Genomic DNA, 20,174 nt, shown 5'->3' with positions numbered 1-20,174 from the left:
ATGCTTCCCAAAGTTGTTCTGCAGATCTGGATAACCCCAAGGAGCAGATTTGAGGGGCAGAAAGTGATAGGGATGGGGCAGGGGAAGGAAAAAAAACTCCTGTTGTGTGAATGGGAAGTCCACTCACATTGCACTGGATTTGACCCATATCAAATTTATTTTATATTAATCATTTTTAAACCACCCAATAGCCATGGCTCTCTAGGTGGTTAACAGAAGTTCAAATTAAACAGAGGTTAAAAAGACACACACACACACACTTAATTTTAAAGAAGAAAATTATAATTGATATTGCTGTTATTCAGTACCAAAGCATAGCAGCAATGCATAATAAAATGGGATATGTAAAAACAAAGTTTAAAAGTTTGATTTTTAAAATGCTGGTAAAGTAGAAAGGTCTTCACCTGGCACCAAGAAGAATACAAAGTAGGTTTCAGGAATACCTCTTTGGATAGTTCATTCCAAATTCAGGATGCCACAACCAGGCCCTCTTCCTGGTAACGATCTGCCTTACTTCCTTTGGAAGGGAATCCCAAAGAAGGACCCCCAAAGATGGTCTCAGGTTCTGGTAGGTACATATGGGAGGAAGTAATCCTTTAGATAACCTGGCCCCAAGCCATTAAAAGAATATAGCTGAAGAACTTCAAAAGTATGTAAATAGATTGTTCTACCAATTAGGAAAAGTTACTGCTAAGGAATAATCTAATTCTGCAAGTTACCAAGTATGAGTTATAAATTAAGTGTACAATCTTATGCAATTTTGCTTGAAATTCTCCCACTTCAATCAATGGGGCTTACTCCCAAATAAAGTGTGCACAAGACTGCAACTTTGGTCAAATTAAGGGAGGTATCCATCATGAAAACCTTGACAAGGAGAAGCACCACAAAAAATAGGAAACAGCTGCTGAAGCTACCTGGTCAGTCTTTCAACATGGATACCCAGCCTTGGACAAAAGATAGGATGCCATACTTTATTTATTTATTCTCTATACTGCCCACAGCCGAAGCTCTCTGGGCAGTTCACAACAGCACATTAAAAATACACCATTAAAACATCATAAAAGTCAACAATACAAAATTTAAAACAAATTGAAAGCAGAAAAATATAATAAATCCTATCTAAAAAGAGCAAGCCCCGGTAACTAATTAAATGCCTTGTGGAAGAGGACAGTCTTTACTGTAGTGTAGTGGTGCCAGGCCTTACAAAGTCAAAGCCCTGGGACTGTATTAACAGGGTTGTTTCCTCTAAGCTCAGCTGCAATTCTCACAAGTATCTCTAAATAATATAATAGGCTAGATCCCACTACAGGACAGTGACATGTCAGCAACTATGGCATGTCAGCAACTAGTAAAAAAGAGTAGATGGTTGTTGTTGGGTTAACTTCTGGGTTGTTTAACCCTTAAGCAACCCAACAACTAGGGTTGTCATGTCACGCTCAGCAACCTATGTAAGAGCTGTCTGGAACATCTGTCTGGAAGTTGTCCTATACTGTCATATGAACTAGGTCATCGTTTCCTGATGCAGTGCAAAGTATTCTGCAGTAGCTTGATCTTAAATGAGCAAAAAAGACCCATTAGGTCTACAAAAGCCATGCTACTGTTGAAGATTAAAACTGGTGTGTTGACAGGGATCACAGCTGCCTGAATTTCCGGGCTTCCTTTCAGTGTGTAGCTATGAGGACTGTCATGATGAATCTCTGCATTCCTACATTTGCCTCTACACTACCGGCTACGCAATGCTCTTCTGAACCCACTGCTCGGTTATTAAAGAACATAAGATGAAAAACCCGAGCGGGGGAGAGAAGTCGGGAGAGGAGTTTCTGGAGAGGTCTGGTGCAGATATGACAATAAAGAAGAGCCTTGTGGCACCTTAAAAACAGCACAGGCTTCCTGTGCCGTGAGCTTTCGTGGAAAGTGTCCCAATCGTCACCCAACCAAGGCTCCCGCCACTAGAACGGCGCGTCTGGAATGCATCAGACTATGACTCGTCCCCAAGCCCACCAGCATCGCCTCACCGACTCCGCAGGCGCCGCCCTGAGAAACACGGGCGCCCTCCCGCAACTAGACAACGGAGGCAGCGAGGGCCGGCACAGAGACGAAAGCGAGCCCAGCGACAAGCCACGCTCCGCGTCTCCGTCCCCTTCGCCCCGGCCCAGCGACCGTGCCGTTGGGTAGTACGTTTCCCGCCCCGGCCGAAAAGTGCCCTACCTGGCCCTGCGGCGCCGCCTGGTGATCCCCAGAGAGGGGCTCACGCATCCTCCCGCCGCTGGGCCGCGCGGAGGGACACCTGCTCCCGGTGGGGGGAGGAGCCGAGGGGTAAGAGGGCGGGATCTCGTAGCAGCAGTACAGGCCCCGCCGAGGTCAGGCTCCGCCAGCCAATCAACCCCCACTCGTCGCGCGCACGACAGAACCCGCCCTTTCCTTAGCAAAGGTGAGCGGTCCGCATCGCGAGATCCCCCATCCGACGCTCCCAAGCGCCAGTCAGAACGCGAAGCCCCGATGGGGCGGCGCTCGGGCTTCTGGAGGGTGACTTGAGCGCGTGCGCCTTGCCCCAGACCTGGCGAGGTGTTTAACGGCTGTGCTGCGCGTCGCGGACACGGTGTGTGACGCCCCCTACTCTGTCATGTCGCAACAGATATTCGGCTCGTTGTTCTTCAGATGTGTTGCGGCACAACGGCCACGACTGATATGCTGGCAGGTGGAGTGGGGGATTTGCAAGAACTGTAGCCCTCTCATCCTGCTCTCCCAGTGTCAGCTTGGCTGCTATAAAATAGTATTAAGGCTGAGACTGCGGGCCTTCAGTCCTAACCAGGATGCAGAATTTGGGCACCGAAACGCACGGACTTAACTTTATCAGTCTGGGCCTCGTTTGTTTTGTATTTTTTATTCATATACATCATACACATACGAAACGGGCGGGTATAGAATGCAGCTTTGGACTTACGAGTTGCCATTCACCGAGTGCACCTGCTAAAGCTACTCTTAACCTGCAATCGTATGCACGTTTTCACAGAATTCCCAGTGACCTGCAATGGAGCTTCTTCGCGATAATATACGCTGCAGTGTCCTCGGCTGATAAGGACAAACAATGACATCACGAAAAAAAACCCAGAAACTTGCAAAATTTACACCCATCCTGGTTAGGGGAAGCACGTCAAAAGCTATCAAACCAATGGCTTCAGAAATTTAATCCTTAAGCGAATTAAGGACCCGATCCCATATATGTTGAGACAGGAAAATGTCCTTACATATCTGGATCTTTGTGTAAACATGCATAAGATTGTGATCTAAGAGTAAACAATAAAACAGGCACGAATAAACCTTTTGAATAAGCAGGCGGACAGGCAACGAGCCGGAGGCAATACAAGCAGGATAAAAACGATGCTGCACGTTCGCAGGCAGAAATAAAAAGGAAAATAAAAATTCCACACACGATTTCCAAGCGTTATATCGCATCCTCTTTCTCTCCTCCCTTCATTGCAGAAAATCGGGCATAGATATTATTATTTTATTTATATCCAACTTTTTTCCTTCAAGGAACGCAGGTATATCATACATCATGTAGGGGCGTGAAACTTAGTATCTTTCAAATGCTGCAAGGACTCCAACTCCCATAAGCCCCACAAGCATGGCTAGCGGTTATTTATTTTTGAATTTGTATACCGTCTACTAATTCAGATGGATTCTCTGGTCAGAGAGTTGTAGTCCAAAATCAGCTGGAGTACTTAAGTTGCCCCACCCATACCGTATATACACGTAGAACTCGCATGACTTCTCCGGAATATTACCGTGGTCTCGCCCTTACGTCTTTCGTTTAGGTCACGTGGTCTTCTCGCGCGTTACCAGGGTGAAGCTGTAAGCAACCACTACGGCGCTCCCTATCTGGCGCATCCAAACATGCCGGTCACGATTTCATCCAATGGCAGGGGGAGTTTTGTACCAATGTCCTATAGCAACGCTAGAGGGGTGGGACCGAAATGTGGGCTGGGTTGCAGCTGCTACTGGAAAAGGGTGAGGTAGATACACCAAAGGGGTTGGATGGGGGGGGGCTTGAGGGGAGATTGAAGAGGAACGCTCGTACTTGTCGGAAAAGGCAGTGGAGAGTTGAGGTCGCAGGAGTCCTTTTTTTTTGTTTTATTTAGCTCGTAGAGTGGAGGCGGCCTTTGCTTTGCCTTGTTTCGCGTGGTCGGTGATGCTCCCGCGGCTCCAGCCTAGTAAGTTACCTCGCTTGGGTCCTGCCGCCGCCACCGCCCCGGTCTACGAAGGCCAGGTCCGCAGTGGTAGTTTTAAGAGGGGAGGATCCCACTTTGCGGTTCCTGCCTAGTAGGTGGGTCTAAAGCAAAAAGCCTCTGCACATCTCCCTCTCCTCGAGTGGTTAAAATGTGAAAGCTTACGTAGAGCCTTCTCACCAGCACTGTTAAATTCGGGGTAATTAGCTCGGAGTAACGCATGCAAGTCAGTTAACAAAGGGGAATTAAAAAACCTCGCTCCTCTCCATTAATCCCAGACTGGGAGAAACGAAATTCCTTTCTGTCTATTTTTAGTTATCTTATTTAGAATGGATGAATTAAAGAATGCTAATGTAATGAGTTATTGATTAGTTTTTGAATGTCAGTTAACTATACTGAATACTAGAAGATAGCTTATATTTACCCCATTGGCATGGCTAGGAAAGTATAGATTCTGGATCTAATGGACTGGTGGGTGGGTGGGTTATTCATCCAGCTATGTACATTGCCTCAGTGGTGAAGAGCACAATTAACATTTGTCATCACGCTATCCTCAACCACCATTCCTTGCTTTACAATTGCCTCCACCTTCCGATATGTTGGTACAGTAACTGTAAGCCTGATTTCTTATAACCCCCACCCCCGTTCATGTGAAGTTTTGCATTATAAACTCACATAAATAGTAAAACTCACCATCGTGACTGCAGACATAATCAGAGTTTGCTCCTACTGCCTTGATGTTCACTGTGTGGTCATTTAGGGGCCCTTCAAGCTTTCTATATTTCATTGAAACTGGTGCTTGATAGTAGATTACAAAGTTGCAAATTATAGCATTAGCCAAACAAATAAGACCACTATTAAAATTTAACAGAGTGGTGTAAAATAATAATTCAGAAGCTGCTTTCCTGAAAGTCTCATAGAATAAAAGTGATTTGGCCGTGTGAATTGTGAATCTTTCCCTAGGAGCCCCTATCCACCAATAAAGGGGTATTGCTGTTGATAAAGTCCTGCTCACACAAGCTATCAATTTGACTTCAGCAAACTGTGGAACTTAGGCTGGGGCCAGAGGACCACCTTCTCTTCCTTTTATTGAAATAGGTACTATCAACAGGCACAAAATATATTATTAAAGCTTTAAAGTCTGGTGGCATAATCTTACACATATTTACTCAGAAGTAAATTCCACTTGGTTCAATGGGGCTTGCTCCTTAATAAGTGCAGTCAAGCTTGTAGCTTGAGGCCATTGTGATGGTAAGCCCATGTAGAATACACTACAACAATTTAATGAGGTTATCCAGATATCTAGGCTGGTGGCCAAGACTTTATCCCTTAGTACAAGGTGTCATTGGGGTGCTGACTAAAGGCATAAAAGGTACTTCTATCCATAGACATACACTGGACATTCATTCTGCACTCACCCCCTGGAGCCTTCCTTCAAGCACCAATTCCAAGAGAGGTGTGGAGGGTGGCAAAAGGGAGGAGGGCCTTCTTGGTGGTGGCCTAATCTCCCCACTGCAGCCCAGCTGGCAAAGAAACTCATCTTTTTGGCCACAGACTAAGACAGCCCTCTTTTCTGAGGCTTTTAAAGACTTACTTGGCCACTCAAAGGCTTGAAGGAGATCACAAGGTTTTTTCACAGTCACTCTCTATCCATCTCTTGCTCTCATTTCCCCTTTCTCTTTTTTGTTATTCCTTCTTGTTATTTGTTTTTACTACCTGTTTTAAAATTTTAAATGTGTTTTTCTGATTTTTGATGTTTTTCTTGTACATTTATCATCTACATTTTACAGACTCTTTAAACAGGCCAGAGAGCTTCAGCTGTAGGGTGGTTTAGAAATTAAATAAAGCAAGCTAACACTGTGCCCAGATGGACTACCAAACCATAAATCTTATCTCAGAGGATACTGTTACTCATCCAGATTAAGAATAATTTCAAAAATTGGATGTTGTACAATCTCATCTGTGGATCCCTTTTTATTATTCACCTAGTTTAAGTTTACCACTTTACCATTAGTTTAGGATTTCCACCAACCCACTACCAAGACCACTAGTATCCTACCTAGCAGCTTCACATAGATGTTAAATAAGCATTGGCAATTAAATTCAACATTGTTTCATCTCCAGAATACTTTGCATGAGGCAGAATAGAATTGTTCTCTAATCATCATCTGGCATCTATCAGTAGGGTAGTAGGAGTGAAGCTATTGTAAAACAGGTGTCTCCAGGCCAAGGCACTCAAAAAGGATACCATGCATAAAAGTACTGAAAATTGCTGAAGAATCCAAATCAACAGGGTCATATCCCCCTTGTCTGTATCCTAGAAACTGTTATCTATTAGTGTATTAAAGCAGTTCTTTCCCCAAAATAGGCTAAAAGTGAATTAAATGTAGTGGTGCTCCTTGACTGAACTATCACATTTTTTTCCCCATAGTAAGTTTGTGGTATGATTTTCAAGCATGTTTACTAAGACACTTAATGTTTCCTTGGAAATAGGCTCAACTACGTTCAGTTTGCTCTACTAACAAATAAGATTTTAATCCTTACATAGGAATAAATTTCAATAAATTCAGTGGAATGTACATCTGGGTAAACATGCTGCATAGGCTGAGATACAAGTAAGTGCTGCTGTGACAGTACAAAATGCAGCATCATTTATATTCTGATTAGTGCAGTGGATTTGACTTTTCTTTATACATAATTAATGAAAACTTCTTAATTAAGTGAAAATAACTTGCAGAGTGATTGTAATAAAGGCAAAGAATGCAGGCTTCAGCTTAAAGCACAAATGATAGCATTGATGGGCTTAGACACCTTATCATGGAAGGGAATGCCATTTTTTTTTTAGTATTGATAAGACAAATGGCTTACAAACTGCCTTGCAATACATAACCTGACCTGGCTATTCAGTTAAAGCATATATTCTTTATTTTTTCCCAGCTCATGCATAATGATGCCTTAGAAAAATATCATGGATAAGTATATTAAGGTACAGAAGATTGGTGAAGGGTCTTTTGGGAAAGCAATTCTGGTTAAAGCAAAGGAAAATGGCAAACCATATGTTATTAAGGAGATCAATATATCAAAGGTGAGCTTCTCGTATAATATTTTTAACTGCATAATTTTGTATATGTATAATTTTAAAAATGATGCTTCTCTTTTGAAGATGTCAAATAAAGAGAGAGAAGAATCGAGGAGGGAAGTTGCGGTGTTGGCAAACATGAAACATCCAAATATTGTCCTATACAAAGAATCATTTGAAGGTTAGGCTTAAAAATAGTATGGTATTTTGAAATGAAATATGGCAGTATAAAAGCAAACAGTGCTAATGGTTGTTGAATTGGGGGAGTTTATACTCCTGATTCTACCTTTTGACATTGTGATTTTTGGACAAGTTTGGGGGCAAGAGGTTTACTTTCTCAATGCTGATTAAATTAAAATGTATTATGTTGACTGATAAGACTTCTAAAGATACATATTTCTGATTAGGATGCAAGTGCTCCACCTTTCATGTCTCCTAGATAGGTTTGCAAATATACAATAATAGAAAACTACACAGGAACTCAAAGAATTAAATATATAGCACATGGCATTAGTGAACACTTCTCTCACACAAAGGACTTTCTTTCTTTTCTTTTTTACAGAAAGTGGCTGTCTTTACATAGTGATGGATTATTGTGAAGGAGGAGATCTTTTCAAAAAGATCAATGCACAAAAAGGTGTCTTGTTTTCAGAAGACCAGGTAACAGGGTTTGAGAATTATTTTGCTTTATTAGGTTGTAGCTCTGGTATTAATATACTATGTTGGTCTAAGACCAGGGCTCACAAATTTTGGTTTGCTTTGGTGGGTGACCTTCCTCAAGGGATAGGGTCTTGTTCTTAATCTCATGCTGCACCTCTCACTGGTACACAGAACTCCACAGTTCTGCTTGCCACACTTATCATGGTGAATTTCCCACCCAGCCACCTCTTTGGTAAATGTAACAAGCTGCAGCCTTTCTCCCAGCATTGCATCAGAGGAGGGAACAGGGTATCATCTGAGGACATTACAAGTGCAGCATAACAAAGAAAAGAGCCAACTTTTCTTCAAAGTGTGAATCTGGAGAAGAGAGCATGGGATTATTCTGCAGTTTTGCTGTGCTCATGAGGCTCTTTAAGCTCCACAAAAGGAAATTATATCTGTGAGGACAATCCTCTACCCCCTCTCCAGTTGCAAACTCAAGAGAAGGCTGAAGGCTTACTGTTTTCACAGTTAGCTATCAAAACATCCTGAGGACTTGGGGCTTGAGAGGAGAACAGAAATGGTCTCACTTTGCACTGCATTTCAAAGATGCACTGCAGGACTGGGCCAATACTCTGTTCCTTTTTAGTTAACAGTTCTAGCAATCACACAATCTCCTACTAGCTGAAGCCCTTTTCCTTGACTCCCAATTTTGGAAGTAGGTAAGATTATTCATGAAAATGCAGTATGAAAGCCAGTCTCACTTTCTTCCCCTAGCTCAAACCTGGAGAGAACAAGTGGCATTTGCTTTGGCTGTATGCTTCTGAGGCACTTGGAGTACCTTGGAAACAAAACCAAGCCCCCTGCTACTCTCTTCAACTTGGGTCCAGAGTGGAAGGCTTGTATTTCCATTTTGGTGCTGTGTCTCAGGACTGTAGCACCGAAACAAACCCTAGGCTTTCTTCCGATCTTCAAGAATGTCTCCTTTCCAACTCCAATGTTATTGTTTGCTTTTAAGCAGACAACATCAGCAACTGTACAAGGCATAATAATATACCACTAACAGTAAATGTCTCTGGGTGCTGAAGACTTTGTTCAGGTAATACATTCCTGTATATAAAGTGCTGGTTTTATATCATGTCATCAATATTGGATTCCAAGGATGGGTCATCTTTTATTGTGATGTCAAAATATTTATTATTCCAAGTTATTAAATATTTCAGTGATGTGGGAAATTGTACCTAAAGTTTTTAATATTTGAGCTCCTCTAATGTCAGTCTCGAAATACAACTTTCACAAAACCTAACCTCCTCCTACTTATCTTTAGATCATGGATTGGTTTATACAGATCTGTTTAGCACTGAAACATGTACATGACAGAAAAATTTTGCATCGAGATATAAAGTCACAGGTAGGTTAGAAAGAAACACATTTTTGTTCAATTCAGTACTCTAATGCAGATGGTTATGCCTAGTTCTCACAAACTTCAGATGCGGTAGCAAACCTTTGTCTCTAGCATTTCAAATTGTAGGAAGGGCTTGTCAGAAAGAATAAGCCTTTGTTCAGACATAATGCAAACTTGTACTGCTAGTGTGGTGTAGCAGTTAAAGAGTAGGATTGGAATTCAAGAGACCCAGGCTCTAGTCTTCATTATTTAGCCATTAAGCTCACTGGGTGACTTGGGCTAGTCGCTAACTTTCAGCCTAACTTCCCTCAGAGGACTATTGTGAGGATTAAAGGAAGAGGAGGAATGTTCATATATGTTATATTAAGCTCATTGGAGAAAAGGTGCCTTATAAATTAATAAATAGGTTAAATAAATAAAGCAGGGATCAGTGTTAAGAGAATGAGTTTAGCAAACCCTGATGCTCTCACACTTATGCTTTGTCTCATTTGCGCATTCTGTGTACAGGGGGAAGTGACTGAAAGCATACTGTTGGGGTCTGAATGAGCCATACTTTCCTGGCTTATACACACTATAATTAGTTAGAAGAAAACAGGTAGATTAATTTCCCTTCATCAGACACTAAGGTCTTACCTACATGACAAAACCTCCAGCTTAAGACAAGCTTTGATTATGCTGGACAACCAAGCTATTGTCCTTGACAGAAACTTCCAGAATCCTTTGAGCAAGCAAGTCTAAGAAGAGTCTGTGACAATGGCCAAGGAGATGACATGGCCTTATATATGGCAAAGTTCTAAACAATGTTCCACATTGCTTCAGGTCCCAATGATTTAATGCTTCCAAATACCAACCATTTTATGTATGTAAGAAGTTATATGGTGCAAACTAAGGTTGTAGTATGACCTTTCTCTGAGACATAGAGGATTTCAATGGGGGAGGAAATTTACTTATTTTGTATGCAGGTGTTTTCAGTCATGTAAGCCCTACCTGTAGCTTGAAGTCATATTATTTAGATACAAGTTTGCTACCGCACCTATGGTTTGTGATAACTATGACTTAGTTTTAACAGTTCTAAAATAGCTATAGTCCAATACTAAAATTTTCAAAACTGGAAAAAATCTATGGAGCCCATCCTGTGAATAAGCTCAATATTTCTTGTTATAAGAAAAAAGTGGGATATAAATTAAATAGAGTGAGCGTAGTAAACTATCTTGCCTTATTAATATGCATTTAGCCAATACATGTTCATGGAAATAGCTATTGGAACATTTTTATGTCAAGGTACATAAGTTAATTTCTTGTTTACTGAATCATATTTGATATAGAGCTTGATATTGTTTATCTTTCTTCTCTAGAATATATTTTTAACCAAAGATGGAACAATACAGTTGGGAGACTTTGGCATAGCTAGAGTTCTTAATAGGTAATTTTCAGTACCTGCTCAGCCCAGTTCTCATAGTACTGCCAAGTATGGTTTACCTCATTGCCATCTTTTTACTTTTATTTTAGTACAGTGGAGCTTGCTCGAACATGTATAGGAACACCATATTACTTGTCACCTGAAATCTGTGAGAACAAGCCTTACAACAATAAAAGGTAGTATTTAGCAGTAAGTTTAACTTTTTTCATTATGGTATATTTCATATAGATGCCATCCATGTTCTTTTAATAAACTGCAGTTTACTTGACTTTATTATTCTTATTATGCATTGTAAGAACCCAAGAACCCAACACACATTTATCCAATCTCGGAGTCACATTTTGGGGATATAGTGAAAACAATATCATGTCTTCCAAAGAACTATGCCTGATAAATTTTATTTGCCCTGGCTCTTTAAATCAATAGCTCCTCTAGACCTTGTTGCTACTCTTTGGATATGGTACAGAGATAGCAAATGGAAATTGATTCCATATAGCAAAACTGTCAAAATATGTAATTGTCAATTAAATATACTTTAGCATCCAAATATGTTTCTAGGTGGCCACCTCACTCTTAATAAGGCTTTCCCAGTCCAATACATTCAATTGCAACACTATTGGAGATCAATAGTCTTCCAGCATTCCTCAGAATTTTGGAAGGATAGCAGTAAGAATTCTTTTCCTTTCTACATTAGGCAAAATATTACTAGAGGAAGTAGCAGAACAGCAGCTGCTAGCGGACAGATAAGGTTCCCATTGCTACTTCCTGTTTACACAGATGATGAAGTCTTGCCACCTTCTAATATCTTAGAAGTTACTGTTCAACAGAAGTTGCCATAGATGAAATATAATGTCCATGCATGTATACACTCCCTTGTCATAGCTGATCTTAGAGGATAATGAAAAGTAACATGGGCCAGCTTAACTTCCAAGGACAAACAAGAATTTTATGCATCTTGATGCAAACTGTTTTTAAGCATGGTAACAATCATTATTGGTACAAACTAAAATTCTGTCTCTTTCTTGTTTAGTGACATATGGGCTCTTGGTTGTGTTCTCTATGAAATGTGTACACTGAAACATGCTGTGAGTAGAAGCTTTATAATACTTCATGAATGATTTTTTTACCAGTTGCCTACACATTTAGTCTTTTAAGTCAGAATAATAACTTCAAAGTTTTTACATCTTCTGCACATGGGTCCCTTGGCTCATCCCATAATTTTGGTTACAAGTAGAGGTTGCTGGGTGGGGAGAAATGAGCAAGTGCAATAGATAATTATCCTTCCCACATTTTCTTTTCAAAATAATTGGAATACTTATACATATTTTCTTTTCAAAACAATTGGAATAGTTATACATGTTTATAAAGCATAAAAACAGTATTCAAAATCTTTTACTACATAGTTAAGCTTTCTTTCCTTTGTAGGTAAAAGAGTTACTAGGATTAAAGTCACTTACACTAGTAAGATATTAATGTTGCTTGGGCTCTCCAGTACAACTGTTGGTTGTCCTTAAAGTTTTGGATTCAGATCCTACATTCATATTTGCATGGTATGGTAGACAAGGCTAGGTGAAAAGAAACAAGTTTGTGCCATTGCAAGATTGATCATCAACAGGTTTTGTTAGGCAGATTCTTCTGTATCTTATTCAGCATGAATGAACATCAGTGTTGAGTTCACCATTCCTTGAGGCAATTGACACATCTTATTTATTTTAAGTATGTTGACTTAAAGTAAAATTTGTATTCAATGGGAATGACTTCATAGTAAATGTGCATAGATTTGCAGCCATAGAACAATTATTTAATAGTCTATTAAGCATGTTTTGTTTGTTTACACTTGAGCTGCATTTTACTCTTTCCCTTGGAAAGGGACATGCATTGTCTCCTTGCATATTGCAAGATATCACAAAGACTAGATGGAATACAATTTTAAAATATCTGATCAGCCCTAGGCCTTGTCACTAAGATGTATATGTGTTAGTTTGTTCTAGTTGTTACCTGTTGAATTTAGTTTATCTATTTTAAACAACCTCCGATTGATGACACTGATTAAAATCTAAATCTAAAGAATATTGTATGGATAAAATGTGAGACTGAAAAAACAGAAAACCACCTAAACTATGTTAATGATTTTTGTAGTATTATGAAATCTTTTATCATTTTCTCTAATTGTTGCTTGGCATGACATCATGAGACTGATAATTACAAATTGTTCTTCTGCTTGTAGTTTGAAGCTGGTAACATGAAAAATCTGGTACTCAAGATCATTTCTGGATCATTTCCTCCTGTTTCTGTGCATTATTCCCATGAACTCCGGTGTCTGATTTCACAGTTGTTTAAAAGAAATCCTAGGGATAGACCATCTGTCAACTCCATATTGGAGAAGCCTTTTATAGCTAAACGCATTGAAAAATTTCTCACTCCTCAGGTATGAATTTAGGCCTTTTCTTATAAATATTTTACAATGCAACAACAGTAAAAAGCTTATTCTGCAGGTTTTGCTTCTGAAAATCCATTAAGAAGTAATTCAGTATCAAGTGAAATATGTGCATGTACATGTAGATATCAGAGCTTATTTGTAAGAACTGTTGTAAATGATCCATAGAATAAAGCTGAAATAGTGGCTACAAGTATTATAATATGTCATAGGAGCATACAACATCTTTAGTAAGAATTGACACAGAGTTTCAAATATCAATATGACCTCAGTGTTTTGCATCAAGCTTTGAAATTCTGGGGCATTTACATCGACATAGCCATATGTAGAACAATCTTGAGTTTTTTATTGTTTTGGGATCAATCTGTTAAAGTATGCTTGAACAAGTTTTCTTTTACAATAAGCAAGACCTCTCTAAAGTAGAAGCAATTTAAGCCAGATCCAAAGCTTCACAGGGCAGCTCTCCAATGGCAGTCTGAGTTCTGTGCAAGAGTAAATGGCCATCCACACACATCAGCATGCTTATGAAGTAACATTATCAAGAGAGCACTCCTTGCATATATATGGTTCCTTGTGTTTGCTGAGTTTTGCATTTACAGGTTCTTGGCCACAAGGTTCATGAGGCATATGCTTGTCAAGTAGCTTATATAATATTGACAATGGAATCTTTTGCCATAATTCAGACTATATCACTACTTAAATCTGCACTTTCTAAATACTGCCATTTGCTTTATTTGTGATAAAGCCTTTTAATCTGAATTTCTGCACTCAAATTCACAGTGAGTAAACTTTTTCTTTCTAATATGGATATCCTGTCATAGGGTATAGCTATCCCTATAACATTTTCCTATTACTGTAAAAATATTGACTGTATATATTACTTGTTGTACTGTCTTACAAAACATTGTTCTTTTAGCTTATTGCAGAAGAATTCAGCCATAAAGTATTCCCAAAGTTTGGACCACATGCTGGACCAGGTAATACATAAAAGATTCCTATTTAGCTATCCACAGATCTGGTCTAAACATGATCTTAACCCATGGTTTATTGTCCTGTCCATGCTTTGTCTGGCAGATTATGGAACAAACTGGTTTGTTTTCTGAATCCCTAAGAGATTGGGTTTTTTCCTCCATGCATTCCCTCCCTACACCCTAACTGTTTTTGTAATAGAGTAGTACTGGCATATAGACAAGTTCATTTTTTAGACTGCTCTTGCCCATGACCTTTGTAGCATGGTAAAATTACTTGTTGTTCTGGGTTCAAACATAATGGCAACTCATGGTTTAAAGAATTAAGTGTACACAGCCCAACAAAACACTATTGGTTCTCTTATTGATCTGGTTTATGCACCTCAGTGGCAGTTCCTAACTTGGTCAACCCGGAAACGGGCAGCAACAAAGGAAATACAGAAGTTATATGTGAGCCATTTGTGCTTTTAATTGACAATCCAAGATCACCCTATTCCTGGGTTAATTTGTAACATGGAGATGCTGAAACTATGGATTGAGTAACCTAAATGTAGGCCAGGAAATACTATGGTTTGCTGTTGGGCTAACGTTGGATAGTTTAATCTATGAACAACCCAGAGTTTGCAGATTAAAGGTTTTATCTTACATTCTTAAAGCCAGAGCATTCAAACAGCTCAGTCCTATGCAAAATAAGTTGTATCTGGTTACAGCGAAATCCTGCCTTAATCAGACTTAATACTGTGTAACATTAGGGTATAATAGCGTTTTATGAACCTACCGTTTGATAATGCTTGTTTTGAGGTATATTCCAGTAGTAATCCAGTATAATGAAGTTGGCATTTTTGCTCTCTTCCACAAAGCAAAGAGACCAGCTCAAGGACAAAACTTGGCCTCTGCTGCACCTGCTCAGAAAATTACAAAACCTGCTGCTAAATATGGAGTGCCTTTAATACTTAAGAAGTCTGGGGATGCAGCTAAAAAAATCCATGAAAAGCCTTTAATTAGATGTAGACAGGTGAGAGAATTATTGATTAATGAATCACAGGTACATCTTTTGATGAGGGGTGGGAATTTTGGGCTTACTGTTTTTGGTTTTTGGTTTTCACTTGCCATAGTCATAGTATGACCTACAAATATATTCCTTTGCAGGAACTGGTAGATGGCACATAACTTGTCTTTGTTGCAACTGCATTGTAATTCATGTTCAGGTGCAAGACTTTCAGTGGAGCTCCCATTGCCTTTGTATCCACATTGCAGTTCTGATGGGAATATGACTAGTCTTGAACTGTACAAATGTTAAAGTTCAAAATAGGGCTGTCATATTTTGGCCCTGCCCTATATAACACTGTATAAAGACTAGGTGCATATAAAACATTTAAACAAGCAGTAGCAGGAAAAATGTTCCACTAAACATTCCCCAAAAGGAAATCTAAAGTAAGAAGTAACACAGCATAGCAGGCCTTCGTGTGTAAATTCAACAAAATGCTGGCCCTCCAGCTACATGCTTCGCACCAGTTCAGACAATTACAATCAGGGTGCTAAATCACAAATCCTTGTTTGTGAACTCATTGTCCTGTTGTGGGGACCTGGATACAAGACTAATGTGGTATCGTAGTGGCTACAATGTCTGAGCAGGACTGTGGAGACTGCAGTTTGAATCCCCACTTAGATGAGAAACCATGTGTGTTACCTCCTTGGAGTGAAGGGCGGGATAACAATAAAAAGCGTTGCATCCTACATGACTGGCTAGAGAATGCTGGTAATTTTAGAGGACATTTTTGTCTTAACCTGTATAGGGTTATTCCCTTAAGAGATTCCCTGAGGTACACATTCTTGGGTGCCATATTTCAGGTGTCTGGTTTTATAACCTTGGCACAGGCAGATACATTCTCTTCTACTACTACTACTACTACTACTACTACTACTATCATGTGATGATATCTTTTGAGTACAACCAGTATGCATAAATTTTTAACATAGCTATAATAGCTGCTTCTTGGTAATGGGAATCTTCTCTTCAGTAAATGGCTTGTTGAGGGAAATAACTTGATGTGTAAGAATTTTAAAACACAAATGGGCATGTTTTAATTACTGAACTATTAACAGATGAGACACAATAAGTAGTGGCATGCATTTGTGCTCTTATGCACATTAGTGGTACATCTACTTATAAATGTTTCACATATCAAGTATCAGTTATGCAGCATTTAAATTATAGGCACTCTCCCATCTGTTGTCATGAAGCAGCAGAGTTGGAGACATTATTATATTACATTTATACTGCACCTTTCTTCCTCTTGCATAGAATGCAAAGTGACTTTCCAGGTTTTCCTCCTCTCCATTCTGTCCTCACAACTACAGCCCTGTGAGGTAGGTTAGGCTGTGACAGCCTATGACTAGCCTGAAGTTACCCAGCAAGTTTCATGGTTGGCTAGGGACTAGTCTCGGGGTCTCTCAAGTCCCCAGTCCAACACTCTAACCACTACCACCATACTGGTTCCCATATTGGAGGCTGTTTGCACAACATGAAAGCCTTCCATGGGTCAACCACAGTGAGGTTTAATGTGTAATTTTGAATGTGTAATTGATGCTTAGGGGTTGTTGTGTCACCTGGAAGGCATGAGTTATGCAAAGGTTAAACAAGTTTTAGATATGTTTTAGTGTTGTGCAAGGTTCATTTAATTCTTGTGTAAGCCATGTTCAGCATGCTTGCATGACATGACCATCCCTGTTATAGTAGACACACCTGCTTTTTTATATTCCATTTTCTATTAACATTATTACTGTGAAACACATTAGAGTTTAAAAGTATTCCTGAAAGTGGCCTTCTCTTGCCCACACTGTTGACAATCATGTAAGATCAAAGAAAAATAGCAGTCCTTTATGCCGGCGATCTTAAGACTGCATTCAGTGTGCAGTACCAAATGCACTTAAAGGAGAGTAAATATCATTGCAATCAGTAAGGCACTTAGAAGGACATATGTATAGAATTACTCTGCCCAACTACAGCCCCAGATATGGTTACCTGTGTGAAAAAGTCTTATTGAATGACGTAGAATTTAATTCTTAGTAAACATGCCTCAGATTGGAGTGTAAACGTACAAGTTTTGCAAAGACAATCATATATTCCTGTGCTAATGATTCTACACTCTGAATTATCTTCCAGAACATATGTGTTCTTGCTAATGTGTAGTTTCACTCTTTATTTAGGCCCTTCCATCTCCAGTGAAGAAAGGGAAACCAGTAGAAGAAAGGAGGAAAATGTTTGAGGTATAAAAAGACATGAAAACAAAAGAAACTAAGCTAAAAGCTTTTAAATACAAAGCAAAACCTTCAAACCTTTCCTCCTTATTTCCTTCAACTAGATAACTCTAACTTTTTATGCACTTGCTAACCATCCTAACCAAATTTGATGAAACAATAGTTCATGGTTTAAATCTCTATTTACCTTTCAGGAAGCTGCAAAAAGAAAAAAGCTAGATATCTTTGAGAAAGAAAAACGACAGCATGAACAGGTAAATTAAAGGTTTGGCGCATTCTTTTCTTTTTAATAACCAAATGAAGGAAGTATTAGTTACTGTAGCTTAATTGCTACCATTTCAAAACTTCTAACCCTTGATTTTCAGATCAGTTTCATGAAGGCTGAGCAGATGAGAAGACTTGAGAAAGAAAGGGTAAAATATTTTAGTTTTCACTTTTAACTATAAAATTTGGTTTTCAGAGCTTTTATTGGTTTCCAGGGTCCAGTTTTTACTGTTCTGTTTTCCAGATAGAACGAATGAACAGAGCCAGAGAACAGGGTTGGAGGAATGTGCTCAGCACAGGTGGAAGTGGTGAAATCAAGGTTGGGGTCTACTGCTCAATATGTACAGACACATATAGTTGTTTTAAGTCATAACCTTCAGTTATTTGCATTTACTTGTTTTGCCATCACTAGTACTTCTTAGTAACTTCACACCTTCAGTTGATCATATTCGTGACTTAGCTAGGGTAAGGAGTAGCATAATAGACAATTGAACGTTTATTAATAGCCTCCTCATCCCCACTCTCTTCAAATATTTGCTCTTTAGCACAGGAGTAGGCAACTGGTTGAAGGGTGCAAATCACCATCTATTCAGTCCTCTGCCCACTAAAGTCATGACCTCTGCCCCACCCATTTTACTTTCCCCATGCTGAGAGAGGCATGGCACTCTTGTCTCTGTCTGCACAGAGAAATGGAGACTGCCGTTTCTGGATGAAGCTGCTCTCAGCACTTGCAAAGTCTTTTGTGGCGAACACTGGAAAGAGCAGCTGACTGAGTCCCCATTTATGCCTGTTGCTCACTGTCCTCAGTAGAGATAATGGGGTATTCATCTGCATGCCAGTTGCCCTCCCAATTAAGAATGGAAGCAGTGCACTGGGAATTCCTCCCCTGCCCCTGTAATCTCAAATAGCAGATATGTGTGGATTCCATCCCTTGATTCTGAGAGCAAGATGGGGAACCTTTACAAGCCTACCTAGCCTCATAGACTGGAGGTTCTCCATCCTGCATTAGCCTATAGTAAGATATGGCTTTGATCTAGGTTGTGGGCTCCTTAATAACATGCAACCTGATGTTACTTACGGACAGAGACTTGTGAAAAAGTTTAATACAAAGTGCCATCCATGTTCATTTTTCATATTCCAGAATATGTATATTTTTGTATGAAAGTCTGATAGGATGGTTATAAAAATCAACAAATAAATGTTTTAGGGTAGATGAGTTTCTTTTTAACATATGTTGAAGCATTTATTAATGGATCCTGAGATTTCTGCATTCTGGTTAAAAGAGAGATTCGTAACACTTTTCAACTTCTTTGAAGAGTATGTAATGTTACTTGGATTTTTTTTCCCAGGTAGGTATTAAAAGAATGGGAATAAACACATGAATTACAGGCCTCTATTGCTCATAGTCAAGTAACTGTCAGACTTACACATCTTCTTTGTATCATCAATTAGCAGTATATTACAATATAAAATTATTAAGTTAAATAGTTAAACTGTGTAAACCATTGAGAGAGCCATGTGGTTATTGTGACAGTATACAAAAGTGTTAAATAATAAACTACATTTTCTGAATCTGACTTGTGTTACATTAAGGATACTGCTTATTGGAATCAGAACATTAAAGATTATTCTTAAATTCTTAGGCTCAGTTTTTTGGAGGCGGAGGACCTATTGTGCCTTTACCTGTGCCTGGTCGAGGACCATATGAACATTATCATGCTATTTTTGATCAGATACAGCAACAAAAGGAAAATATAAAAGTAACAGAAGGGAAGGATGCTGAATTGAGAGAAAAGCCTGGTCAAGAACCTGTTGAAAGGTATGTCTGCCTTCATTGAAAAGTGTGGGATGTGTAATTCTTGATGAAAGTAATGAAAACTACTATACATATTTATCTACAGAGGACTTCCAGCTGCAGTTCATGCAGGAGTTTCTAATGGGCCTGCAGTTCACCATCATTCACCTCATGCTGATGCTATTAGGAAAAGAATGAAAAGATTGGAGGAGGTGTCTAGACAAGCCAATGCTAACAGGTTGGACTGATGATGTGTGGATCTGTCCTTTGTGTGTAGGTTTTTGTCACATCTGTTTAATATTAGTTTAATAAACACTGAAGAGTATAATGTGAATTATAAGCATGGGTTCTCAAATATAACTGGTGCTTTAAAGACGCATGCTTGTTGTTCACGCTTTGCCTTTTTCCTGAAGTAAATGTCAACGGAATACCAGTAGTAAGCATGAGATACGAAACTGATCTCAGACTATTTTCAGAGTTTCCTGTGGATTCCATTTTAGGATATATTGAAGATCTGTATGGCCAAATCAGCCCTGCTTGCTGTTCTTTTCTTCCTGGCATATTGTAGTTTCTTACTATAATCAGAAACTTACTGATTTTTCAGGCTGCTTTATCTTGCTTACCAATTATTTCAACCATTGTTATGCCACTCTTCAATATGTAAATATTTCTAAGTA

At 39.3% G+C, this 20,174-nt stretch overlaps 2 protein-coding genes across 14 annotated transcripts in view; one reads left to right on the top strand and one right to left on the bottom strand.

The window, feature by feature from the left end:
* CLCN3 (chloride voltage-gated channel 3) overlaps window positions 1–2,331 on the bottom strand; it is a 47,506-nt gene extending 45,175 nt beyond the window's left edge. Inside the window, exon 1 of one of the 4 annotated variants that reach the window (XM_044430905.1) lies at window positions 2,209–2,331. The gene's annotated coding sequence lies outside the window, so the exon portion shown is untranslated. Of the gene's footprint in view, window positions 1–404; window positions 902–2,208 lie in introns of those variants that run through there. The other 3 variants (XM_044430906.1, XM_044430904.1, XM_044430910.1) reach the window with 3 other exon arrangements.
* Window positions 2,332–4,039: 1,708 nt separating this feature from the next.
* The window catches only part of NEK1 (NIMA related kinase 1), a 39,613-nt gene continuing 23,478 nt past the window's right edge, over window positions 4,040–20,174 (top strand). For 3 of the 10 annotated variants that reach the window (XM_044430900.1, XM_044430894.1, XM_044430898.1), the window contains exons 1-17: window positions 4,040–4,214; window positions 7,167–7,314; window positions 7,393–7,489; window positions 7,871–7,968; window positions 9,275–9,358; window positions 10,708–10,775; window positions 10,862–10,948; window positions 11,803–11,857; window positions 13,000–13,200; window positions 14,126–14,186; window positions 15,038–15,192; window positions 17,388–17,447; window positions 17,633–17,692; window positions 17,804–17,851; window positions 17,947–18,021; window positions 19,346–19,521; window positions 19,604–19,735. In XM_044430900.1, the coding sequence (XP_044286835.1) occupies window positions 7,198–7,314; window positions 7,393–7,489; window positions 7,871–7,968; window positions 9,275–9,358; window positions 10,708–10,775; window positions 10,862–10,948; window positions 11,803–11,857; window positions 13,000–13,200; window positions 14,126–14,186; window positions 15,038–15,192; window positions 17,388–17,447; window positions 17,633–17,692; window positions 17,804–17,851; window positions 17,947–18,021; window positions 19,346–19,521; window positions 19,604–19,735 (1,574 nt within the window). In that variant the 5' untranslated portion in view covers window positions 4,040–4,214; window positions 7,167–7,197. The other 7 variants (XM_044430895.1, XM_044430896.1, XM_044430899.1 and 4 more) reach the window with 7 other exon arrangements.

The sequence above is a fragment of the Varanus komodoensis genome, unplaced genomic scaffold (assembly GCF_004798865.1).
Source record: "Varanus komodoensis strain SLA01 unplaced genomic scaffold, ASM479886v1 scaffold21, whole genome shotgun sequence".
In the NCBI taxonomy this organism is placed as follows: domain Eukaryota; kingdom Metazoa; phylum Chordata; class Lepidosauria; order Squamata; family Varanidae; genus Varanus; species Varanus komodoensis.
This window is presented reverse-complemented; position numbering and strand designations above follow the sequence as displayed.